This window comes from Squalius cephalus (genome assembly GCF_949319135.1).
Source record: "Squalius cephalus genome assembly, chromosome: 12".
Taxonomy (NCBI): domain Eukaryota; kingdom Metazoa; phylum Chordata; class Actinopteri; order Cypriniformes; family Leuciscidae; genus Squalius; species Squalius cephalus.
Window position 1 is genome coordinate 27921397 of NC_137133.1, and position 27481 is coordinate 27948877.

The 27481-nt window shown below is 37.1% G+C and overlaps 1 protein-coding gene across 2 annotated transcripts; it reads right to left on the reverse strand.

Moving 5' to 3' along the window:
- Nucleotides 1–878: 878 nt before the first annotated feature.
- On the reverse strand, nt 879–26979 carry tnfrsf21 (tumor necrosis factor receptor superfamily, member 21). Of its 2 annotated transcripts, XM_079887373.1 has the most exons (7): nt 26584–26979; nt 21972–22185; nt 21555–21860; nt 18220–18744; nt 8611–8876; nt 2819–3032; nt 879–1676 (listed from the first exon to the last, which is right to left on the reverse strand). In XM_079887373.1, exons 1-7 carry the CDS (start codon nt 26662–26664, stop codon nt 1447–1449), a joined length of 1836 nt encoding a protein of 611 aa, XP_079743499.1. In that variant the 5' UTR covers nt 26665–26979; the 3' UTR covers nt 879–1446. The 2 variants fall into 2 exon arrangements, with proteins under 2 accessions (XP_079743499.1, XP_079743498.1); XM_079887372.1 differs by having other exon boundaries at nt 21555–22185.
- Between the last annotated feature and the right edge of the window lie 502 nt (nt 26980–27481).

Consider the following 27481-nt stretch of genomic DNA (forward strand, 5'->3'; position numbering starts at 1 on the left):
CCTGTGAACTTGAGCATAACCTGAGTCCTGCAAGTGGAACATATATGCAAAATGCCTTTTCAGACTAAAGTAAGAATGAGGAAAGGCACTTTCTTGTGTAACATTCTATTAGCAACATGGTTTGCATCTGTCAGTCATCATTATAAACCTGACAGACTTCCTCTTTCCATCTGAAATGGGATTGACCCTATATGAATTCCTGAAAATTGCTCAAGAGGGAGAATGCTTACAACAAAGTGCACATCTCCACAAACTTCAAGATTATGTCGTAATAGGTTATGAGCCACAAAATGAACTTAAAGGGATATATTGCCATTTTTATGCCACTCAAAACTGAGTGCAGCTCATGGACAAAGAAGAAACCCACATGAAAACAACCACAAATTATGACAAAAACTTTAATCTGTTGATTTCTCAGGTTACATGATAATTAACAATAATAATAAATGTCTTGGTTACATGTGTTACACTTTAAAACAGCCATAAGAATACATCTCTTTCCGCTCCATGATTTTGTCCTTGTTTGTTTCTAAAAAGCTCATCCGACACTCCTTCTAGATCCAGGAGAGTTACGAACTGCCATTTCATCTTGACCTATATATTTTTTTAAGTTCAGCGGCCAAGCGACCTGAAACACCCTGTTATTAGGATAAAATCAACATCTATCCCATAGTTTGACATCTAGCACCAGAGTGACTTGATTTAACAGAGTTTAACAGAGACATTCTCTCTGTTCCACATATCTGCAGTATGAATACTGAAATGCTACATCTAAATATTGTGAAATTAATTTTTGGTGGTACTCTAGCCTGTGTGAAATTACTTCGCAATCATACTTGTTTTTTTGTCCTCTTTTATTGGAAAAGCACATGGGAAGGGAGTTGTATAGTGAATGCACATTATCCACAGCCATGATTTGTATCATAACCAGTAGGAATGATTTTCAATGCCCTTGAAATCACATAAAACACAAACAAAGTTACAACAAATGATCTAAACAAGCTACAGTAGTAATACTTGTGAACAAAAAAAGGAACAAAAATAGCTTGCTAATTAGGATGTGTTAATTTGAAAAGTAGCAATAATAAAATAAAATAAAAATAAGGTCAAGGGACTAAATGGTTGATTTAACAATTTACAAAACCGCTTTATAATTTACATCACATAGCTTTTGAGTTAGACATCATGCTGAGGTGTGTGCAAGAATATGCTGCATGTTAGAGAGGTTATAGCATTGACACCAGCTGTATCCAGAGAACGCTTCATTCGCGCTAATGCAAGCGCAAGGAGCAGCTTTTGATGTGCAGATGAACTCCCGTCTGAGCATTCCAGAGGTTTTAAAATTGCGTGCACGTGACTGAAGGACACAATGGAACGGAGTGAGCGCACATTTGTGTGTCCGTCACTTTGCTTCTGTAGCTGACATTAGTGAGATGTTGTAAAGGTCTAAAGGAGGTCAGGCAAGTGACTATAGACCGAGTCGAGTAGCGTCTGGCTTGCTTCTTGACTCTTCACCCCGGCGATCTCGAACAAGCGGTCCAGCTTGTCCTCCGCCATCGGGATCTCCTCAATGACATGGAGCTCCTCGGGGTTGAGAATGTGCAGCATATCATCGAAGATGGGCTGCAGGTCACAGGGGTCCAGACGCACCTGTCGCAGCACAGTGTCCTTTTTCTCTGAGGGACAGAAGAATCCAGCGTTGCCATTAACATAACAAATATTTTACGACTTATTCATTATACTCTTTATGATCGATTACTAAAAGAAAAGTGCAAAATATTGAATACAATATATGGTAGAACACAATGTATCCACAAGGGGGTAATACTGTAAAAAATTACAATACCTTTCACATGTTTGGGGAAACCTGTTTAAACCTGGCTTTTCCTGACACTTTAATTAAAAACTATAATTTAAACTTTAATTTAACTACTTACATGAATTTAAATGGTTAAATCACAAGAATATAATATATATATATATATACAGAGAGAGAGAGAGAGAGATGTATCTATATAAAATAATATTTATAGAAATAATATAATCATAATAATAAAGAAATCTTGTATTTATGTATATAATGTATATGTATATAATATATTTGTGTTTTATATATTTTTATAATTTAAATAATATTCAATTAATTTATTATTATTATTATTATTATGTATTATTATTTCGGAATATATCTAATATAAAATAAAATAGCATAACACTTAATACATAATAAAAGTATCATAGCCTATCAATGGTAACATTTCTTATGATTTAATCGTTTGCATATTTAAAGCGGTTAAACATATGATGCAGGAAAGTAAAGCTTTCACAAGGAGGCCATTTTTACAAACTATAAGAAATTACTTTTCATCACAATAAAGATCATCAAACAACACTGAAGTATTTGAGGAAAACTGTTTATATCTTTGAGGAATTCAGGGCACTTAAATGATGTTAAAGTTTATTTAAATTGTATTATATTTTAATTAAAACTCTTAAATTACGAGAAACAAAATTAAATAATAATAATTCATAGAATATTATTATAATTTTTTTAATATTATTATATAGATCGGGGGGTGTTCAGCAGTGTTTAGCTCCAACTTGCCTCAACACACCTGCCTGGAAGTTTCTAGCATGGCTAGTAAGACCTTGAATAGCTGGTTCAGGTGTGTTTAGTTGGGGTCAGAGCTGAACTCTGCAGGACACTGGCCCTCCAGGCGCAGGATTGGACACCCCTGTTATAGATTTTTTTTTTTTATTACCAACTCTTATTGGTGTGTTGTTCTAGCTGTGTTCTTGTTTATCCACGTGCTCTTACCTTTGGTTATAAAAGAGCCCGTCCGGCTGAGGGCAGAGTCCTTGCTGGAAGTGGAGTCACAGCGCAGCAGTGGCTCCGATTCGTCGGGAAAGAATCCCTTGGTGCGCTCCATGGGGGACTGTTCCACCACCACACCGGGCGACTCTAAAGGCTTATGGCTGGGGCTCAGACAATGGCTTACATTCACAGCCGTCATTAGCTTGTTCAGGTCAACCTACAGCAAAAGAGGTGTCACAGTACATGTTAATGACGGCGATGAGAAAATCATTCTGGCACACACATATTTGTTTAGAGATTCCTTTTCAAGCTGTTCTGAACTCACAAGTGTAGTCTGTCAGGACAAACAAAGATTTCTTGGAACAACTATTATGTGAGTAATGGATTTGGAAGAATGAGGGTCTTTGCTGATAGACAGCGATGACTGTATTAATGTGTGGGCTCTACAAGTGTATCACTATGTGCCCATGGCCGGGTCAGTACAAAGGGTTCGGCCTTCGCAGACCTGGACCACCCACATGAGTCCTGTCCCTGCTGCCCTTTGCGTCATGGGAGGACAGATGAAAAAGATCAAGTACAGCCAGAAATTCGCTGCCCACAGAGCACATAGCCTGTGTTACATTCACAACCCCCCCCCACACACACAAATCATACTTGTTATGCCAATGTGTTTGAACATGAATAGTGCATTTCCTAGAATGAGTTCACAACAAGTCGGTACAATCCGGATTTTATTACCACAATCTAGTACTGTTCTTTAGTCTGTATTGGATACTAAAGGCCAGTGTGGCCACCATTTTAGCGAACTATGAATATTGAACTTATCCACAATCCACAATTCATTCATTCATTCATTCTATCTATCTATCTATCTATCTATCTATCTATCTATCTATCTATCTATCTATCTATCTATCTATCTATCTATCTATCTATCTATCTATCTATCTATCTATCTATCTATCTATCTATCTATCTATCTATCTAATCTATCTATCTATCTATCAGCATCAAAGGCTATATTCATTGTAAAAATAAATAAATAATACATAAAAATAAATAAATAATACATAAAATAAAATATTGAAATAACTCAGTTAAATAACTTTTTAATGTTTGATAGAAATTCTAAAATTTCCATAAAATAAAAATAAAATTTGATATTCATATTCTACAACCATCAATCATACAATACAACCAGTGCCAAGTAACATTAGACACAGGAAAAGTCAGTAAAAGATGCTTAGCACTTAAAATAACAGGGTTCTCTGGAAATCATTTGATTGTAATGTAGCAGCTGAAATCACAATCAAATAGACTTGGCGGCCACTAAAAAAGCTGTGGTGATTTCCAGGTTGGGAAATCCTGACATAAGCTATTCAGGGAAGTGTATAATAGCCTGGGCAGTTATTCAAACTTTAGAAGTGGCAGATCCGAACTGTAGGAAAGATGGAAACCACTCCATTTCCAGGAAAGTTTCCCTTGGAATAAGCAGTGAATAATCAATGGCACGTAGAAAAGCAGACCATTACTCTGAGTGGCACGCTGAGAGATCACATTTAGTCATTCATTAGTCACCCCACATAGAGAAAAACAGCTCTGAACTCAAAGACACCACCAATTAAGCAGTAAAATGGCAACACAAGTGGCCAAGAAAGTTAATATATGAGTAATGTAGCATTACAGACCATTGGCATTTTTTTCCGTCTGCTATTTTTCATGCTATTGCAAAAGTACATCAAATATTTGAGAGTTTTTCTTTAATTAAATGTGACCACTCACAGTGATGACTTCAGAGGTTTTCTTTTTTTTATTTATTTTTTTGTAGTCCATACAAGTTGTATGGACTGTTTTTATGATTTATCTTCCACGGAAGAAAGAAAGCCATATAATTTTGATACAACATGAGGGTGAATTTTCAAACTGGGTGAAATATTCCTTGAAACAGTAGGAACTAAGCTGACAGATAAGACTGCTCCACCCTGTCCCAGAAGTCATCTATTGGTGCTGAAAGGAAGGAAGCAAGTGTGCCGCAGCACATGCAAGATACAAAAATAGATTTTTTTTACAAGGGAAACCAGAATGACTGTGGCAATTACAGATGCATCTCTCTGGTGTGCATTGCTGGCAAATATTTACCCATCTATATCTAACTGCAAAAGCTTAATGCCCCCATAAAAGTAAAAAAAAAAAAAGACTTATTTTTCTTTAAAATTTGACATTATTTTCATGCCAATTAAACGTTTCCCCACAAAATAAAATCACAATACTAAGAATGAGCTTTTTACAGTAGTCTAGTGTGCTTGAAACTAATTTTATTTTTAAGATGTCTTCAGTAAAAAGAGTAATATTGTGAAATATTATTGCAATTTAAAATAACTTTTCTATTTTATTAAATTTTTAAAATGTAATTAGTTCTTGTCATGACAAGGCGACTTAGTGCTCAAGAAACATTTCTTCTTATTACTAATGTTGAAAACAGCGGAGCTGCTTAATATTTCTGTGGAAACCCTGATACTTTTTTCAGGATTCTTTGAATAGAAAGTTCAAAAGAACAGCATTTATTTGAAATATATATTTTTTAATAATGTAAGAGTCATATTTGATCAATTTAATGCATCCTTGCTGAATAAAATGTATACATTTCTTTAAAAAAGAAGATCCCAAACCTTTAAACAGTATATATGTACACATATCAGCCTTATCTTATTAGAACCCATAGTGTTTGTATTAGAACTGACTAGAATCTGCCCCGTTTCCATATCTAAGGTCTAGTGTCAACGACACCAACAAACACATTATTCTGAGCACACAGTCTACTGTTCAGACAAGTTGCATGTCGCAGGAAGAAGGATGGGCGTATACCCAAATATCTTTTCTATTCACATCCAGCAGAAAAGCTGTTGGCAAACGTCTGAAACCACAACATGGGAGCCGCCAAGAACGCTGTGCCATCACCCACCAGGACACAAGCCACAGATGTGGAAAGTGTGTCACTCCCACACTGATCTTATTAACCACAGCTAACACTGCTCCAGACTCAACAAGACCACCTACAGAACACAGCGCATGGTCCACATCTGACTATAGAAAGCTTGCTAGTGGAACTTTTAACATTATACATTTAAAAAAAAAAAAGACCAAAACTTCTTTGTTCCTTCTTTATGGCTTGGAAAAACCTGTCAAAATGCTGTATATAAATAGTAGCACAGGACAGACTGAGTGCTGGTGACAGCGTCTAAAAGTTCTGGGGCTGTTTGGCTGGCATCCACGACAAGTGGAGCGCTGGGTGTGTTTATCCTCTGAGGGCCCTTATCTGAGGTTTGCTTGCATGTTGAGTACAAGTGGTATGACTTTGTATCCTTTGTAACTCCCTAAAAATGCACGTCTCTCAGTTTCGTTGGCAGTAAAAGAACTATCAACACAAGAATCCCAAAGATAATCAGAATGAATATGAAATTAAAAAGTACAAGAGACTAAACATTTGATTAAATTTAGCATATTCCTTCCTTACTTTCCAGACATTTCTGGGCATCGAAGTGACCAAATGTCCTTAACACATTTAATCTGACACTAACATCTGTCTCTTCCTTACCATGTGCAGTTCATTCACCTGACGGGAGGTTATGCGTGCTGTGGCACTGTGGAGTATGGGATACAAGTGATTTGATCTGGAAACACGTGGCTCTGATTAATGCAGCTCTTTCTAATAATGAAGTTTCATTACTATACCCCCCCCCCCCCCCCCCCCTTGCTTTATCAGCATTGCTAATTCAATATCAGATCTTGTAAGCATGTTTTTGCTCAGAGAAACAGAAAATGCCCTCACCAGGACCATGTAATTCTTACGTTCCGTAGTTCACATCTCTTAAAGAGATGGTTCACCCCAAAAATAAAAGCCCCGTCAGCATTTACTCTCATGTTTTTCTAAACTTGAATGACTATCATTCATTTATGGACCATAAAAGAAGATATTTTGTAGAATGTTGGTAACCAAACTGTTTTGATTACAATTGACACATTTCTCAAATTATCCTCTTTTATGTTCCACAGAAGACAGAAAGTCATACAGGTTTGAAATGACATGAGAGTAAAGGATGACTGAACTGTCCCTTTAATCTGCAAATATTTATGCAGTCATGCAACAAATATATCTAAATACCAATTCAGATTCAGCTTCTGAAAAAAAATAAATATATATATATATATACATATATAATAATAATAATTCATGGCCATTGTAGCCTAAAGGTTTTTGTGCAATAAATGATGTTGAACAAAAAATAAATAAAATCTATGTAAATTTTGTAATGTCTATTTCATGCTTTTCACACTTAACTAAATTATGACTTTAAATTATCTTTTGGGGGTAATTTCTCAGACAAATTTGATGCGCATTTAACTTGCAATTAATTAGACTAATTATTGGCACATCATGCATTTAATTAGATAAAAATTTGTAATTGCTTGACAGCCCTATTTATAATATTCAATGATTCTAAAATATCTTCTTTTTTGTGGCAGTTTGCAATTTTTCTAGCAATAAACATATAAATTAAATAGACTTTTAAATTAAATAAAGTTTAATAAATAAAATATAATAATAATAAAAAAAACAGGGATCTAAATAACAAGTTTGCAAATTTGGGGAAAATAATTTTTGTTTGGGACCAAATTTTGCTTAGTAGTTACTGATAAAAATATTCATTGTCATGGTTTTATAATATTCAGTGATTCAAAAATCATTTTCAAATTTTAATTTAAGGTCGAGCTATTCCTTTAAAGTTTAAACTCATAAAAAACATGAGGACGAGTGATGTGAATGAATGGAGAACTGCTTTAAAAAGGTGAACAAGATGTGCTCTGAGAATGCTCTACCTTTACAGACGCAAGTTCAGTGAAAGTCAACGCCCGCACTGGCAATTAGGTGATTATGAGGTGGCGTTGACAGGCAGGCATATAAATATGTCTGAGAGTTTTATCTCAGTTTATCCTGGTTATATCAGTGGCATCCAAAATTTGTCCAAAAGCCTTAACTTCACCATCTACAGTGACCTTGAGACAAGGACAGAGTAAATAAAGTGGCTTATCAAATCTGCACACAGGAAAGGCTTGAAACACTAAAATGAAAGTTGATGACTGATCCTCCATCTCCGGTAGCCTGTCAGGCCTTTGTCATTAGTAATGCAGCTTAATGGGATGCAGCCAGGAGTCATGAGGCACTCATGTGGCTTGTTTAACCTTCTGCACACGTATTATCCAAATAGAGTGTTATTAGACCTGGGGCGTGAGTGTTATGTAAGACTAAATACACATGACAACTTGATCAATTATCGTGGCCTAATACAGCAGCTTGTGGCTTGACTATGACAGGAAAAATGCTTGCTAATACAAACATAAAATGTACACCATTTAATCAACTTTCTTTTTTCCTATTTTTTGTAATATGAATAAAATATATTTCTATATTAATAATAATAATAATAAATTTATATAAAATATTCAAAAAAACAATACAAATATTATTAAAATATTTTTTTTTTCTCACCTTACATGAGAAAATGAGTCCAGCTGTATCAGTAGCCTTATAAAAGTTGTTTTATTCTACATGAAGCATGTTGCCTCATGGGTGCCGCTAAGTTGAGGTCACATGACCAGCTGAAAATGGCTCACTTGTTCATCCTGTAATCACGGCTGACTGTAAAAAGCTCACGTCTACAATGATGTCTGTGACTGAAAATGGTTTTGCAAAAAAGAAACACTTCATTGTCAACCGAAAACCTAGAGATGCTCACCTGAGGATTGTCTTCCATGACACTGCGTATCTTGTCCACCACGTCAATGCGGCGTTGGCGGTGAAGGGCATTGATCAGCTTAGCCAGGTTGGCGTCACTGTCACGTATGGTCCAGTGCTGCAGGGCAGCGTACGCCCTCTCGTGATCTGCCGAGTAGCCGTTGGAAAAGGCGGCCACCTCTCGCTCGTTGGCACTGGCCAGAGACTTGTACATGTCGATCCACTGACTGCCAATCTGTGCTGCCACCAGCTTCAAGATGTCAACACCTATAGAATGAGAGCAAAGGTCAATCAATCCTATGTTCATCTACTGTATACTCTAGTTTGAACCTTATAGAGAAGTACAGTACACCATTACCATGGTATTACCTTCGATATATTACAGTGCAGCATGCCATATATTGATATACAGTGACAGTCCAGTTTAAAATATGGGGCAGTATGTATGCATTAAGAAATTAATACTTTTATTCAGCGGTTGCATTGTATTGATAAAAAACGTTAGTAAAAACTTTCTTGCAAGGTTTCATAGGATTTCCATTTTAAATATTTGTTTTACTTTCTATTTGTCAATGAATAAAAGTTATATGAATAAATAATAATGATATATATTTAACTGATTTCAACATTGATAATAATAAGAAATGTTTCTTGAGCACCAAATCAGCACACTAGAATGATTTCTGAAGGATCATGTGACACTGAAGACGATAATGATAATGATGCTGAAAATTCGGCTTTGCTATAACAGGAATAAACTACCTTTTAAAATAAATATTAAATTAGAAACAGTTATTTTAAATTGTAAAAATATTTCACAATATTACTGTATTTGTAATCAAATAAATACAGCCTTGGTTAAGAATAAGAGACATCTGTTCAAAAACGGTAGTGTATGCATTGACTTTTGTATCTGCTGTATCCAAAACCATTAATGTGTCTTGGAAATGTAATGCAGTCAGCATGATGTGCAGTTGGCGCAGTATAGTGTAGACAGACACAGTTAGCGAATGGCATCATACAGTGTAGAAGGGCAGCACTCTTGGGTTACAGTACACCAGCGGCTTCTGTGGGACATGCTGTCCCATGGATAAGGTCATAAGAATAACCTAGATTGATGCCTGTGTTTATATACTTGGTGTAGTGTGACAAACCTCCTAGGGAATCCTTCTAAGAGTGAACCTCAGAGAAATGTGAGCGCAATCTTAATGATTAAACTTGCACGATATGCATATATGTTGCATATTTCCACTTGATACTTATTAGTGGTGTTTGTTAACAGTCATACTTATGGTTTGGGATCTGAATGTTCCCCAAAGTATTAAACTCCAGCAAGTACTGTAACTCATCCAGCACCATGTGTGCTATAGACATGAATGATAAATCATGAATATATCCTCCACCAATATATACCTCCCCCAAACTTTGTGGGAAAATCCCATATATTCACAATGAAGAACACAAGCCACATCAATGATACTAAACAAATACTGCTATGGATCAGAATACAATGCGTTCCAAGCTAAGGTAATTTTTTTATGACAAGCACCAATCTGTTTTTTTCCACTTTTTTTAGAAAATGTAAAAATCTAGTTGTATTTCATTATATATACCCGCTTGATAATTATTGTGTAAAAGCAGACTATTAAAGGATTAGTTCACTTTTGAAAAAACTTTTGCTGATAATTTACTCACCCCCATGTCATCCAAGATGTCCATGTCTTTCTTTCTTCAGTCGAAAAGAAATTAAGGTTTTTGATAAAAACATTCCATGATTTTTCCCCATATTATGGACTTCAATGGGACCCAAACGGTTCAAGGTCCAAATGACAGTTTCAGTGCAGCTTCAAAGGGCTTTAAACGATACCAGACGATGAATAAGGGTCTTATCTAGCGAAACGATCGGTCATTTCAAAAATAAATAAAAAAGTTAAAGATTTATAAGGACAAATGCTCGCCTTGCTCTGTTCTGTGATGCGCGTTCGTGACGTCACGTAATACGCAATTACGTTGAAAAGGTCACGCTTGAAAAATTTCTGTCCTGAAGAAAATTTTCTTTTAGGCTTTTTAATATTAAAGCACCCAGGATACGCACACGAAATGGCCATTTAAACGATAAACTGACACAAATACATTTGAATATGTGTATATGGTCCTCCTTCCGCACATTTGTAAACACGTCAAACGTGACCTTTTCAACGTAATTGCGTATTACGTGACGTCACGAACGCGCATCACAGAACAGAGCAAGGCGAGCATTTGTGCTTATAAAACTTAAACTTTTTTATTTATTTTTGAAATGACCGATCGTTTCGCTAGATAAGACCCTTATTCATCGTCTGGTATCGTTTAAAGCCCTTTGAAGCTGCACTGAAACTGTCATTTGGACCTTGAACCGTTTGGGTCCCATTGGAGTCCATTATATGGGGGAAAATCCTGGCATGTTTTCATCAAAAACCTTAATTTCTTTTCAACTGAAGAAAGAAAGACATGGACATCTTGGATGACATGGGGGTGAGTAAATTATCAGCAAAAATTTTTTTTAAAGTGAACTAATCCTTTAAAAAAGTGAAAAAACACCCATATAGTTGTAAAAAAAAAAAAAAATAAGTATTAAATATGTCGAATAAAACAAAATAATACTTTGGTAACACTTTATAGTGTCCTTGTTACATATGTTACATGTACTTACCATAGTGATAACAGTAAATTATGCATAATTACATGCAACTAACCCTCAACCAAAACCTAATCCTACCCTAACCCTATAGTAAATACATATATTATACATAATTACAATTATTATTACACAGTACTTAAATATATAATTACACGGTAACAATGACACCTTAATATAAAGTGTAACCAATACGGTGATATCAATAGCCGCTTTCCGACCGGAGGAACCTTTTCACAGTTCCTAGAACTATTGGCTTAAGTACCCGGATGTCGGCGTGTTCGCACCGCAGGAACTAGGAACGATTTTAGTTCTAGGAACTCCATTTGGAGGAACTAATTTAGGTCCTACTTCAGAGTAGGGTCTAAACCAGCACTATAGGAACTACCCGTGACGTTAGTGTACGCTGATTCACCGAACGCACGTGGAACACCAGCACCCGCCATTTTTAAAACAGCTAGAATGTAAACACACAGATTATAGCCTATATATTTACTCCATAAACTAACTATACAAAGTTTAAACATGGAAAACAGTGATAGATGGGTCTCTAAACCTTTATGCTGAAGAGAAAATCCAACGCAACTTTGAGGGGACCAAGCCAAACATGATTATGTTTATCTGCCCAGCTAGCAACACTGGACATCAACCACACGGCATAGGCTGATAACCTTTTTTTCATATACTGTCTACTTTCTATAACAGTTCTATCTAATAACATATTAAACAGTACTGTTAGACAGATCGCTAACTAATAAACACAGAGAATGCGAGCATTGTTTGCTCTGGCGTTCTCAGCGCCGCCAAAATAAAGGTCCGTCGCGCCGTCAAAATAAAAGTCACCGTGCTTGCGTCACTCCCTTACCCCTCCTACCAGTTCCTATGGCCACTTGGCCAGTGCGAACGCAAACAGCAAAACCGAGTTTGGGGGAGAGTAGTTCTTAGAACTGTTTAGAAGTGGACAGTTCCTAGAACTAAGTTCCTGTAACTACTTGGTCGGAAAGCGGCTAATAACTACATTCTATAGTTTATGAAAAACTCTTGTTTGTCAAAGAACAAATTATAAATCATGTAATCTTCCATGAAGAGGACCCAACATAAAACAACACAGATCAATCCATGTTGAATTCGTGTCTACTGAAGATGAATGTGACAGAGTTCAGCGTAACAGGATGACTGTGGGGGACAACTGCTGCTGGAAGGTATTAACGCATCTATCTGTAAGCCAGATCTGTCTTATTTGGGATCCATCTGTAGCAAATTGAGTGAAGCTCTCTGAGGGTTAGCGTGCCACTGACTGTACTGCGGATCTAAAAATGCCAAGCCTGCGGGCTGCCCATCCTCTCGCCTGTCGTTTCCAGAGGTCGCTCCGGCATGACAGAGTGCTCTGTCTGAGCGATCTAGGCCAAAGTCGATAGGTTGCGTGATACTTTCCCTTGTCTATGACTGTACTGCGTAATGGACTAGGTTGCTAGTCCTGAAGGCAACTTTTATGGAATGCTGGGAAAACATGTGCCACCACTATCTGAATGTACAGCGTGTTTACAAATGTTTCAAGGCTTGTATGTGCTTCAGTCAGCAAGTATAATGTTATTCTTGAACTCTATGTGACCATATACACTGTAAAAAAAAAATATTTTTCTAAGTAAATAAAACTAAAATGATTGGAATATGTTTTACAAGAAAATAATACATTTTTAATAAAATAATAATAATAAAAAAATAATAATAAAATAATAAAATTGATTCTTATTATAGAAAAAGTCATTCTCCATCAGAATTTCACATTTAATTCAATGTTAAAGGTGCATTGTGTAATATTTAGGAGGATCTGTTAACAGAAATACAATATCATATACATAACTATGTTTTCAGTGGTGTATAAAGACCTTCCTTAATGAATCGTTATGTTTTTATTACCTAAGAATGAGCCATTTCTATCTAAATACACCGCGGGTCCCCTTACATTAAAATAGCCATTTTTGCGCCATCATGTTTCTACAGTAGCCCTTAACGGACAAACTGCTCTACAGAGCGCGTTTCGTCACTATGTTATTCTTCGTTCAAAGAAGCTAGTTAAAGTCAGCGAATAAAACACTGACACAATGATGAACAAGTAACAATAATATTCGCAATAACATATCGTTTTACTGATTAATTAAGTAAATATAATTTCTGAATGTATCTTTGTAAAGAAACCTCAATGCTTAACTGGCTACTCTCTGCTGTCTCAAACGACAATATATTTTCCTGTCGGCCACCGTAACTTCTGTTGGTTGCAATTCGCAACCTCACCACTAGATGCTAAAATTTACACACTATACCCTTAAATGTTGTCTATATGCATGCAATAATATTTGAAAAAATATTCAAAAATACATACAGTAACAAACTGACATAGCGAGTGATGCAAGTAAGTAGTCACAAAATCACCCTTTTGTGTTTAAAGGAGACGTATTTGAGACGCGTCACTGCCAGGTGTAAACGGCTGACCACTTGTGATTGACCACCCTATGTGTATCATAGTAACAGCTGTCAATACAAAAGGCATAAGTGAAAGTGAGGAAACACAGTGAATCATTTACATGTACAAGGACAAAAGCTTATCAGCCACAGCCGTTTACAACAGAACAAAGCCTTAACGTCTTCATATGAGAAATCAAATGAGGTGGCAAACCGGCTGCAACAGGTCTAGGTTGGCTGGGAAACAAAGGGATCCTCAAAGGGAGTCAGGACTTCCCCTTTTGTAGTGAGTCGCTGTGGTGGCTTTGCCGGAATGTCTCACAGCAACGCAGCCATCCCATAAATCCCTGACACCTCATACACGATACCAGCCGCAGTAATTACCACTTCCCCATCAAAACAATGATAAAGACCAGGGGAGGCTTGCTCGCAAGGGGATCCTACAAGCTTCCCCCGAGTTTCCCTGACTCTTACACAAAATGCTGGCAGAGTTAGGCTCACCCATGAAGTTCCTAATCGTCTCTTATAAAAGCCCCAGCCCACCCTGATTCTGGGCAGTGGGCTTTTATAGATAACACCTATTGCAGAGGTTGTTATATGGGGCGTACATGCGGGTGGTTCTACGTCTTTGATCTCCGCTATGCGTGCTTTGTTATACCTCCAATGAAAGAATTCATTATTTGTACGATCGCTCCTTCATCTTTATATATGTTTCCCATGCGGCCCTTTATGGCCATTATTTCACTAATGTAGTAAACGGACACATATGCACATGCACTTCAGGCCGCCCAATTACACACCTTGAATGCATTAGTGAAATGTTTTGTTGTGTTTGTGGAGGCAACCGGCTGTGTAAAGGTTACCTGTGATTTCTAACATGATTCGAGGAGGCTCTACTATATTAGTTTAGCGTGTAATAAATTATTTGCTCGCAGAAGTCAATAAACAACGCAATTGTTCACGTTTAAGAGTGCATGGGAGAAAAACACCACAGTAAAAATAGTGCAAATGTTGGTTTTTTTTGTACCTGGTGGAAGTGTTTAACTTTTTCTTTTTATTTACATTTTATCCTCGTGAGCAGGTCATTGTTTTTCCCTTTCCTTGATATCCCACTATTTTCAAGGGCAATTAACTTTTTGAATCTTGTGTTAGGTTGCTAGGGTGTTAAGGTGTGGACATATTTATCATTTTTTGGCAAATTCTTATGGTCGAAATCCAGACATTTCAATAGGAATCCATGTGATTAGGAATTTCGCATAAGGGCGAATGATTTCCCCATGCACATTTTTCATCAGGTTTATTTGGTCAAGTGAATACTCTGTTTTGACCAACACAAAGCTGCTTGGTTTGACTTCTGTGTGAGTTGTGCTTTATACATCACTACACTATTGACGATGGACAATGGACATTTTTTGCAATGAATCATTGCTACATAGTTCCTTACTGGCCTAAATTTAAAATAGCCCAGGGGCCGTATTCACAAAGAATTTTAAGGCTAAAAGTAGCTCCTAACTGGTGAATTTAGGAGCAACTCCTAAAAATAATGGGCATGTCACTCCTAACTTTAGGACTCCTAATTTTTTTCACTAAGAGTAATTCACGAAGCATTTTAGCCCTAAAAGTAGTACCTAAGTCTGGGACAGCTTAAAAGAAGTCGAGAGGACTCCTAACTCACTAAGACCTATTCACAAACCGCTTTTTGTGGCATTTCACGTTGCAATGTTTTGAAATGTGTATGCGGCGGCTACAGGAGCTTCCAATCGCGAGGGAACAATTTTGCATTGTAGGCATAACTAGGGATGCAATAACGCCACCAACAACAACCAAAACTAGGCTACTCATTGCATGTAAACTAATTGTAACGTATCATTGTGAATCAAATTAAAATGTTCTTCTCTTTGCAAACGTAGGCAGAGGCATATAGTGACAGATTAATTCAATAATGTTGCAAAGATATTGCATCAATCCATATGTTTCATTAGGCTACTAGGCTATTTGTTTTGCCTTACTCTTTATTCATTTAGGCTATTTATTCAGTTATTCATCATCTTCCGTCCTTCGCACTACTTGTGTAGCGCACGCATTCTCAGACCTGTCACCTGTCACTCATCATCGTAGGGGAGGTGTTTGGAATCATTCCCGCGTTACAATCATCAGCCAATCAAAGTGGTCACTTCAGTCAAGCTCGTGCATGAGTAATGACGTCATCCATAGCAACGAAGACTCACTCTTAGTTTAGGAGTTGTCATTTTTCTTTACTAAGAGTAGGTCTGAAAGGCGTGGTGAATAACTTTTAAGAGAAAACTCCTAGCTAAAATCTTTTAGTGGAATTTAGGAGTACTCCTAGTGGTAAGATAAAATGCTTTGTGAATACGGCCCCAGGTAAAAGTGTCTATATGATATAACATTCCTTAGATTTTTTCAATGTTTTTTTTTTTTTTCTCATTGTATTGTTCATCTTATCAGAAATTGTAAGTGTGAATGCTTTAAAAGTAATAGCACACCTCCTCTCAGCAAACCACACAATTTAAAGGGATAGTTTACCCAAAAATGAAAATGTTGTCATCATTTACTCATTCACCCTCATGTTGTTCCAAACCTGTATGAGTGCCTTTCTTCTGTTGAACACAAAATAAGATATTTTAAAGAAGGTTGGTAACCACAGACCCTTTAATAATAGCCATTGACTTCAATAGTATTTTTTCCTACTATGGAAGTCAATGGCTACCATCAACTGTTTGATTGGCAACATTTTTTAAAATATATATTTTTGTGTTTAACAGAGGAAAGAAACTCATAGGTTTGTAACAACTTGAGGCTGAGTAAGTGATGACAAAATGTTCATTTTTTGGTGCACTATCCTTTTAAGGTACCAGTCACGTCTTTAGCACAAATGTGTGGAATGAGTTACATACGCAATACTTATGGTTAGGGGTTTGCTCAAGCATGAGTCCCTAGCAGAGTATACGCTGAATTCAGAAACCTTTCAAGACACATAATTCAGTCCATCTTCTCATCTCCCACAAGGGCATGACTGCTGATAAACTCCTCTAACGCTAAACCACAAAGAACTGGAATAATCTGGTTCCAACTGCTCATGTTTGAAGCAGTCACACACAGGCAGATATCTGAGGCCAATATAAGCCATTACCCATCACAACAGTCCCAGCTAACCTAGCAGCCTCTGATGCATTGTAACAACCAGGTTATGGGGCACAGAGTGTGAAATAAATAATAAAAGAGAAACCCCAGAGAAGTAAAGCAAAGGCTATCCAAGTAGCAGAACGAGAAACAGAAAGAGATCAGGTTCTTTATGATCATGTGACTGACAGAAAACGAGAGAGGTCATCTTGACATTGGCCTTGTTTGCGTAACTTTTGAAGTTCTCAATACAATATTGTGTTTTCTAGAGCAGAATAAATGGGATTAACAGCACTGATGTGATGATAGATCCACAGATACTCTAGTGCATTGGAAATTCATTGTGCCACTTTTCATATTGTAAAGTGAGTGTCTGGCATCAGCCAAAGCATATAGCTATAAACACTATTTAAATCAGCAATCTAGTTCTAGTTAAATGTGAAGTGTGTGAAGCCACTGATCAGCCAAACAAATAGCCATGCCTCAAAATCATGCCATTGGTTGAATCATTGTTGCTATACTGGGCTGGTTGGGATCAAACAAACAGAGCAATGTCTTGAAACTACCACAGTATTTACACTTTTCTGGGAAAATCAACCTGTGAATGATTTACTTATAGATTACCTGGGATAGGAGAAAGTATTTTAACATAGAAAAAATAAACACTTCACCTTTAAGTTATTTGGTTAAATAATTTTAGTATAAAGTTGAATTTATATTAAGCAATTCAATTTTCAGATTTTAATAAAAAAATATCTCTAGGTCTACGAACTTCTTCACACCTAGTCTGAAACAAACATACTTTGGCAATACAATTCTTTTAATTTAAGTCGATTTTTTAAATTGTTTGGACTGGCCGATTTAATCAGGTATTTTAATGACATTTTTTATTAAACATTTTGACCAAAAATGGTGTTAAATGATTAATATAAATGGTGAGAAATTACATAAAAATAATTAAAATTACCAAAAAAAAAAAAGTAAAAATTATAAAAAAGGAAATTTTATTTTATACAGACCCCCTAAAACAACATGGTGATGAAAAAAAAAAAAAAAAAAAAACATGATATTGGAGGAAAATTTACATTTCAATGCTTTTGTGTTCTTTAAAAAAATATTTGCATTCACCCACAAAAAGCACTGAAATATAGTTTTTTCTCCCACCTCATATTATTTCCATCAGAAAAACTTTGTTGAAAGTTTTGAGAGAGAACATGAAAGTATTGAAATATAATGTTTCCTTCCATCTCTTTTTTTTTCAATCACCATGTCCATTTAAGGCTCTGTAATTTTATGCTTTCGTGTTGTTTAATCACGGTTTTAACTCACCCTGTCCATTTGAGTAGTAGATCCACCTCTCCTTGGTCTGCGCTGGAGAGCTAGGCTTCTTGTGGATGGCTTTTTCCATGATGCTACTGGGATCCTGTCTTGGACCCTTCTTCAGTACCCGCGAACTGCGCTTTACGCTGCATACCACGATCACTACCAGCACCAGCAGAAGCAGCAGGACTATCATCCAAGGCAGGTGCTCATTGATGTCAAAGTGCTTGTGCGTGCTAGGCCTCGGCGAACCCCTGCGGATAGGCCGGTAACCCAAACCTTGGGCCTTGCCCTCAGACAGAGTTTCCACAGCCTGTTGGTTGTCAAGCTGTGGGTCTCGTGATACGGAGAGCTTGTGTTGCAATTTAGGAAGGTCCTGAGTTGCAGCAATTAAGAGTCCTGGATCCTCCTCACTAGCCTTGGAGGAAGCTGTGGTTGTGGGAATGTCTTCGGCGCCGAGGGACGTTTCTGTGCTACTTAGGGCTGGCTCGGCTACATCCTGAGTCTCTGCAGCTGGTAAAACTGCAGTACTTGCTGTGTGCAGAGTGGATCATTTAATTGCAGGCAAAAACAGAGACAGAGAGAGAGAATTAAATACAGACCTAAAGATGAGCTTAACCTAGACAACAAACCAGAAGGGAGAGTATCTAAAACTTTAATCCAGCATCAAGCTTGCATGTGTAGAGAGCAAAGTGGATATATGCTGCTCAAGCCAACATAATCTCACATGGATTTCTCATCTTAACTGCTCAGATCTGACCCAAAAACTAGTCAATGCAATCTGAAGAATCAGAAATTGTTCTCTTATGGAAATGTAAGATAAAACAGAGGGATAATACCACTGTCAATACTACTACTGTTTCAGTGAAACATTGTTTTTACGATTTCACATTTTTTATTATATATTTTTTTACATATTATATATCAAAACATTTTACACGCTACTGTTCAAAAGTTTGGGGTCAGTATACTTTCTTTTAAAAGAAATTAATACTTTTATTTAGCAAGAACGCATTAAATTGATCAAAAGTGACAGTAAAGACATTTATTATGGTGCAAATGATTCTATTTCATATAAACGCTGTTCTTTTGAACTTTCTATTTATCAAAGGATCCTGAAAAAAAAAAGTATCATGGTTTGTACCAGAGTCCTGCAAGGGTTCGGGTACCCGTTTTGCTCAAACAGGTGAAAAATATCCAACTGTGTCGGATACGGGTGCGGGTCGGGTCGGACACGGGCTAAACACGGGTCTAAACACGGGTTTAAAACAATCACGTGCAAACGTAAAAATATATGCATATTTTTAGGAACACATCTACAAAAATATGTCTGTATTTCAAGTTGATAAAATAATTTAAAATCCACATCAGTTTATTTGTGCCCACGCCCTCCCAGGTGTCTCTATACTTTCACTTTTAAAAATTCATCATAACCGCGCGCGCGATCTGCTTGCAGTCATCGAGATGGATGCTGAGGAGTTGAAGAAAAGAATAGCTAGTGGAGATTGTAAAGTTGTCGACAAATTTGTCATAAAAAATCAAGTCCAGTGTGTGGGAGAAATATGGAGTATTCTGAAGGCTTTGCTGCATGCATTTTCGTGTTGGATAGCCGCAAATGTGGAACTTCATCGTTGAGGAAGCACGCAGATAACTGTCGTAACAAACCAAGCAGTTCTATCGAAGTATGTGTGGTGTGCAGGGCCTGTTTGAACCCAAAATTGTCAGATGTAGGCTAGACGAAATTGCGTGGCAGATATAGTGTTGTAGCCGCGTCTGTTCGATTGGTAAAATGTTATTTTAGGCAACTCAGTTTTGTGGTAACGTTAGCCATGTTCTTCATGTATCGGCCTTTTGACAGCTTCAGCTGAAGTTGTCCTTGTGTTAATGGTCGTGTGATAACTTCTGTATGACCTGGCAATAAACATTTTTGTAAGTGTGTCTATAATGTGATAGTCTAAACTGATTTTATTTCGGGTCGGGTGGTCGGTTCTATTTTAAGCGGGTCGGGTCGAGTGCGGATTTTAATTAGTGCTGTTTTAACATTGATGATCATAAGAAGAAATGTTTCTTGACCTCCAAATCTATGGAGCTAGAATTGTGTCTTTATTACATGCGCGAAAATAAATGATCTGAGAGAAAAAAAAAAGTTTGAGAGAAAAACTTATCACACTAATAGCAAAAAAGCATTTCATGAGAGAAAAAAGAATATTTGAGAGAAAAAGTTTTCATAACAATAGCAAAAAAAATTAATATTTGAGACTAAAAAAAGTTTTGAGAGAAAGTATTTTCTCATAGAACATAAAAAAATATAAATTTGAAAATTTGAAAATTATTTCTGAGAAAAAAAATCTCTCTCAAAATACTTTGAAAAAAAACTCTCAAATATATATTTTTTGCTATCAAAGTGTTTCTCTCAAAACGCCTTTCTTTGCTCTCGATGCAATTTCTTGCTCTCGTGTCAGGATTGTGCTTTCGCTGTGAAACTTGTGTCATGGGCGGGGGCCACGTTCCTATCGGGTCTTGTCTTGGGAGTCGAACTGAATCATTACACCATTGTTCGGTTCACAATTTTTCAAAATCTTTTTTTAGTCTCAAATATTATTATTTTTTGCTATTGGTATGAAAACTTTTTCTCTCAAATATTCTTTTTTCTCTCATGAAATGCTTTTTTGCTATCAGTGTGATAACTTTTTCTCTCAAACTTTTTTTTTTCTCTCAGATCATTTATTTTCTCGCATGTAATAAAGACACAATTCTAGCTCCAAACAAAGAGCCAAAACAATTAAACTTTCAAAACCATTAAAAACTCTTATCAACCCTAAAACTTTTGAACAGTAGTGTAGGTGTAAATTAAAAGATGATAAATGTTTTTGGTGCATGTATTATTATTATAATAACATTATTCAGACAGTAGGCTATAGAATTAGGGCTTCAAATGCCTAGCAGACACTAAGTGGAGGATTTTATCTCATAAACAGCTATATGATACAGGACTAAAAAAAGTCCTCTAAAGAAACCCTGCTGAGGTGGACACCATATATTCACATCACATACAACCACTGCTGTTTTTAAACACCAATTTAGGGAACTTGATGAAAGGGTTGAGCAATCATGTTGAACAGAGGGAGCTGTTAGTAACAACCAAACCAGGGGTGAAATCACTCGTACAACAAACACTCTCTATCTAGCTAGATCTATCTATCTATCTATCTATCTATCTATCTATCTATCTATCTATCTATCTATCTATCTATCTATCTATCTATCTATCTATCTATCTATCTATCTATCGACACACGCTAATCAGTAAGGAATAGCTCTACATTGAGCTTTTTCACTCTCACCTCTATATGCTGACTCAGTGCTGGAAACCGTGGAAACGGAGGCCTCTCCAAGTAGGACATAGACTGAACTCATTGGGCCACACACACTATCTGTCTTCTCTGTGCCTTTAATCAGCAGCGTTAAGCCCAAAGACGCGCAATCTGAGTGAGCTCGGCACCTCAGTGCATCTGATGCCACGTTGGAGAAGGTGCCACGCTGACATGGCCGGCAGCGCACATCCTCTGTTTCACTTCCTCGCTTTCGGACGCCCCACCCCGGTGGACATAATGAGTGGTGCTGACACTTTCCACCCTGAGAGAAGCTACCTGGCGGACACATGCACAACCGATCAGTGGTGGACGTGCAGGGAGTTTTCTCAACAAAAGGGGCTTGGCAGCTTCTCTGACAGGGGTGACACTGCTGAACTCCGTTCTCACCCCGGGTGAAGGTGCCGTCCGGGCAGGGGCTGCATTCCCGTATGCTGGCCTCTGTGCAGTGGGAGGACACGTAGGTGCCTGCCGGACACTTGTCGCAAACCAGCTTGTTACCAGTGGCGGGGTCGATGTGTTGGTAGTGCCGAGGAGACAAGGGCTTCTCTGTGGTCGGGCTGGGGGTCAGTGTGTGGGTTAAGACGTCACCGACCAGCAGAAGCTAACAACAATGAAAGAACAAGAAGAGGACTGTTATACAATGACTATACAAGCAATCGAAACACACAATATTGTCCTTTTAGCATGAATGACCATTGTCTCATTGGTTTGTATTGTAAGATGAGTCAACAATATAATAATAAAGGCCACTGGTACTGGGAAGGAAAGTTTTTTTTCTCTGATGTCTTTTTAACAACTACATGACAAATTTGACATTTTAGAAAACTGGGCTGCACACGGACAGTGTGCGCGGATGTCCGGGGACCCTCCTGATGACGAAAATTATGTCACGCCGAACGCGGACGGGTTTAATGCATTTTTCTTTGGACCAATGATAAACTCCTTTAAATTCACTTGTGATATGGGAAGATTTTCAAAATACTTCATCCAAAGGGAAAGTAGACATTTTTGCTCTCCTTTTTTTCAATTTCATCAGGCCTTAACTGTAAAGTTTAGCCACTCCATGCAATGAAAAACACTAATGTGCACTGTCCCGGATGGGTGGGGAGCTTTGCTTTTGTTAGTCTTAATGTGTGTACTGACTGTTAACCAATGAAAATGAATTGATAAAACAAAGAGTATGCTGTACAAAACAAGTGTCCATTGGGCTAATAATAAAGATCTGATTGACTGATTATATCAAAAAAGTGAAAAATCACCATGACAATTAACTATACCTTTTAGGTAATGAGCATTATGAAATATCTTTATTGATGTCATACTTTAGGGTCCACATGACCTCAAGAACTTTATATTGTGAGATCAAAATGCAGTGGAATTGGATCGCCATGCATGTTATCCTTAGTCTGCCATGTGAGCAGCCAGAAATGTGAGCAAGTCATAATTCTTCTCTAAAAAACTGACAATAAAAGTCTGCATAACATTTACACAGTCTGAAGCAAATCACCCATGCAAAAACACTTCAACAACATTGAACCCTGGAATGTGTTGACAGCACTCTCACAGCCTGGTGACCTTCAAAAAATAACTTTTAATGACAAGAAGCCTGTAAACACAGCCGCTTTTATGTTACTTCAGCTTGAACGTGCCCCATTGAAAGCCAAATTCCGATCATAACGGTGCCCCTCTTTCCTCCGGCACATCCAGAAAGCTGACTGCACAGCATGTGAACTGCACCTAATATTCTTTATGATGCTAGCCCACATTTTAATTCCGCATATAAATGGGGCTTTGGCCACGACAGGCATCTTGGGCTCAGTACAAAAGTAGTCACCAAAAAATATGATCCTGGAAAGCGTGAACATCCAACACACAAGGGCCTCGCTGCATCATCAGTTTCTAAACACAAAGTTCTATTAACTGCTGATCGTGAATCCCCTGGAGTTTTATTACAGTTCCTCAACAACAGAACAGACCGCACAGAAGAAGTATAAAAGCGCAGAAGACTAATTTCCTTGCTAATACGGGGAGGGCTGAATCAAAACAAACGTGACATTAATATTCTCCAGCCAACACATACTGACATCGCTGGGAACCGCAAGACGATGCCAGACCGATTGGGCTCGGATACACGTGTTGCTCTTCGTGAGGTGATGGGGATTGTTTCAGGAGGACACACTGAACATGAATAGCGATTAGGCAAAGCTGTTCTTTCCCAGCGGCCTTAGCTCTAGAAGAGGACCAGAACAGACGAGGGTTTGAAGTAGGCCAGCGAGGGGGACAACTTCACTGATGACAGGACAATGTCTATTCGCTTACTGTGCTACTAAAGCAAGAATGAGTACACTGTTGCCTCAAGTTCACAAGTTTTCTTTCAACCGGCTTTGAAAAAAGAGGAACGAACAACCTAAGATAAGAGGAACACTCTTTCACGCACTCTTGGTTTCGATAGACATGATGTACAAAACAGAAAGACATGTTACAACTCCACCTTCTCATCCCACCCAAAAACAAGGGCACTTGTATGAAACCTAATATACAGTCTTGGGCATTTTTATGAAAGCTTATATAGATATGACTTATTATTATGTCTATTCGCATTTTCGACCATCCATGTCTGTGTAATGTCTTGCCATGTCTCGAGTACTGGCACTAGCTAGCTGTGACTTTCAAAGTGCAACTTTTAAAGACACCAGAATATCTCTTCATGCACTCATAAATTCACTTAAATTCACTTAAGAGTAATACTTACTTTTCTCTTCTGCTGATCAGAAAACCAAATGATCAAAAGATATTGACCATAAAGCCTACTGTATCATATTTGATACATGAAATTCTAAGGCCTCTGAATTATTATGATGATTAAACTGTGAAAAAACTGTAATATACACAATCTAAATGAATATGCCTTCTGATCACAAGCTCTAATCAGAAAACTAAGCATTTAAATATAATCTGAATAAGACATAGCCTATTATTGGGGGATATAGAATGACAAGTGATAGTTATACAGTTTTGAAAAGCCTCATTGACTTAAAATCTATCAGAATGTCCTCTCATATAGCATATAAATATAAGAAACTAAAGCAAATGACATAAGTTTGATCAATTTGGGCCTCTGTTTTTTTTCCCTCCTCAAGTGTGACTCCATATTTTCATTATATAATACTATATTATGCATAAAAGCCTGATATATTAAATATGATACAAAACAACAATTACATATTATTATTTATTTATTTTTTGTCTAAAAGTCCAATAAACTTTCATTTAAAAATAAATATCTTCTGAATATCATTTAATATGTCCAGCTTTACAAGGTTAAATTATTTAAAGCAGTAATTTACAACTGCTTGATTGTTGACTCTGTGAGATATCTATGTATGATGCTTCTGAATGACTCATGGGGTTTCCTGACTAACCAGTGAGTAAATGGACTTGGCGTTTCACTGATTACATGAGCTTGCAATCTGGGTGAATAGACTTTACATAACTTTACAATTATTTTAATTACTGAGTAATCAATGATGAACTAAATACTAAAGATATGTGGAGAGACCAAATGTAAAAGTGTCATAAAAAAAACACTAATCTGGGGTTACCATGGTTTTTCAGTTAATTTATCTATGAATGGACTTCAGGATAGGGTTTTTGAATGTGAATATTTGTTGATTCTCAAGACAACATAGGGTGTAAATCTACAAGAACAGACACAGGGACAGATGTGATATCATAGGACTCCATGTGTCAGACTCTGCTCGACAAAAACAGGGCACCTGTTACACCTCCGACACATCATAACTGAAGACTGCAGAGCAAGAACAAACACTCCCTGTCTGGAGCCATTCATGCTCATTTTATAATCGACAACAGCCAAATGAGTCTGCAGGCAGCATGAATGAGCAAGGAATATTCCTGCAAATGTCAGGCCACCTGCCAAAAACATTGCATCATTTGCATCTATGCCAATAAATACATTTTTAACGGTGCATGGATGATTTTAACTGACAGAGAAAACTGCTAATCCTTCTGGCGTTGTGAGGCTAATAATGTATATCAGCCCACAATGATATCAAAAAACTAAATCCAATTTTTGAAAACTGAGCTACATTAAGGGATTTAGCCTAATGGTCCCCTGATAAAGACTTGCTAATGGATAAGCCAGTCTGATGTGATATACCAAATTAACCTCAACTGACTTCATACTACATGGGAATATTAAGTCATGTTAGAGTATCTTCAAAACAATAAAGCCATTGCTTCTGATACAATGACATAAGTCATGCCAATGTCTTTAAAATGATAAATGGTATTCATAAAATATAAAATATACAATACTAAATAAATTACATTAAAATCATGACTATAAGGATGTTAAGTCATGTAGATCTCTTTAGTATAATACATAGCCTAATATTAGGATATTAAAAAAAGAATATTAAGTGACTGTATTAAATATAACTAGTTAGGGATTTTATGTAAAGCTAATGTCTGATATATAGGAATAATAAGTCATAATAATGAACAACAAAAATCCAAATGCTCTTAAAACGTATACAAGCACAAAATGCATACTTGCCGTATTAATATCTCCTAAAATAGGTCAAGTTGTGTCCCTAATTTAACCTTTAGCGATTCAACATTTCATAGAATTGTTTTGTTTTTTTTAGCTATTTAATATTTAAATATTGACTAATGTATGATTTAAAAAAAAACTGTAACACAAACAATATGCTACAATGACAATATTTTCCATCCAGGCTCTATTATCTTAAGCTGCCTTAAACCTAGGTGCGCCACAGTGACAACATCTCTAAAATAAAAATAACTGATTTATTATTCTGTCTTCATCTTTTGTTTGGACTCCATCCTCACCACTGTAGTATAACACCAAGTGCGACACCAGGTACATCTACTGTCCCTTTAAATAGAACAAAAGCCAGAATATTCGAGAGGACAAGAGAAGCATAATGCGAAAACAAATGTATCCTTGACTTACCATCAGCGAACAAGTCATAGACATTTTCCCAGGCATCGTCCCAATAGAATCACTCTTGTTTAAATATGCCCAGGTCCACATCTGTTACTTTTCGGCTTCATAGGTGGAGCATCAGCATCTCCGCATCAACAGGACACCCACATTGTTGTGAGGTATTGTCCCTTTGCTGGCGTCTTCCCTCAGTGCACAAATTTCGTCCACTGACGCCTTTTTATAGTCTGTTGCCCGGAGTGGACGGGTTTCAAGTAGTAGGGGATAAGCGCTTCGTTTTGGAAGAAGAACGCTATAATTCCCATAGCGATGATGGATGGATCTGTGGACTGAAGTCTGGCTGCTGTTTGTCCAGGCTACGGATTCTCTTCCCTGTGCCGCAAAGACGAGCTGCGGATGATGGGCGGGAACTGGCGACACGCGTCACGAGCGAAACTCGCCACTGGCTCATATTCGCCGTATCACAGGCCTGATCCGAGACGGTTTCCGGGAAGATACTGGGGCTGCTGTAGTGTAAAGTGTACAGTAGTGTACCCTACAGGGCTTTAGACTAAAAAGTTGTTGCACAGGTGTACCGGGCGTACCACACAAAATTAATTATTAACATTTTGGAACACATTGTGGCAAATCATTACAGGAAATTGGACAATGCGACTTTATCCTTAGGCCTAGGCTACTCTATCGGTCAAAAATGGTCAAATGTTTCTGTGAGAAGTTGCTGATGCTTACCAAAGCTGCATTTATTTATTTGATAAACATAGTACAGTAAAAACAGTTATGTTGTGAAATATTATTACAATTTAAAAATATTTGAAAATGTTTTTTCTTTTGTCTAAAAGTTCAATAAACTTTCATTTAAAACGTTTTTTTCTGAATATCATTTAATATGTCCAGCTTTACAAGGTAA

Coding starts and splice junctions, on each gene's coding strand:
- tnfrsf21 (XM_079887372.1), bottom strand. CDS start 26,664: ATGTGGACCTGGGCATATTTAAACAAGAGTGATTCTATTGGGACGATG. Junction 3,033..8,610: donor TCATGGAAGACAATCCTCAG/GTGAGCATCTCT, acceptor CTTTTGCTGTAG/GTTGACCTGAACAAGCTAAT. Junction 1,677..2,818: donor GGGCTCTTTTATAACCAAAG/GTAAGAGCACGT, acceptor TCTGTCCCTCAG/AGAAAAAGGACACTGTGCTG.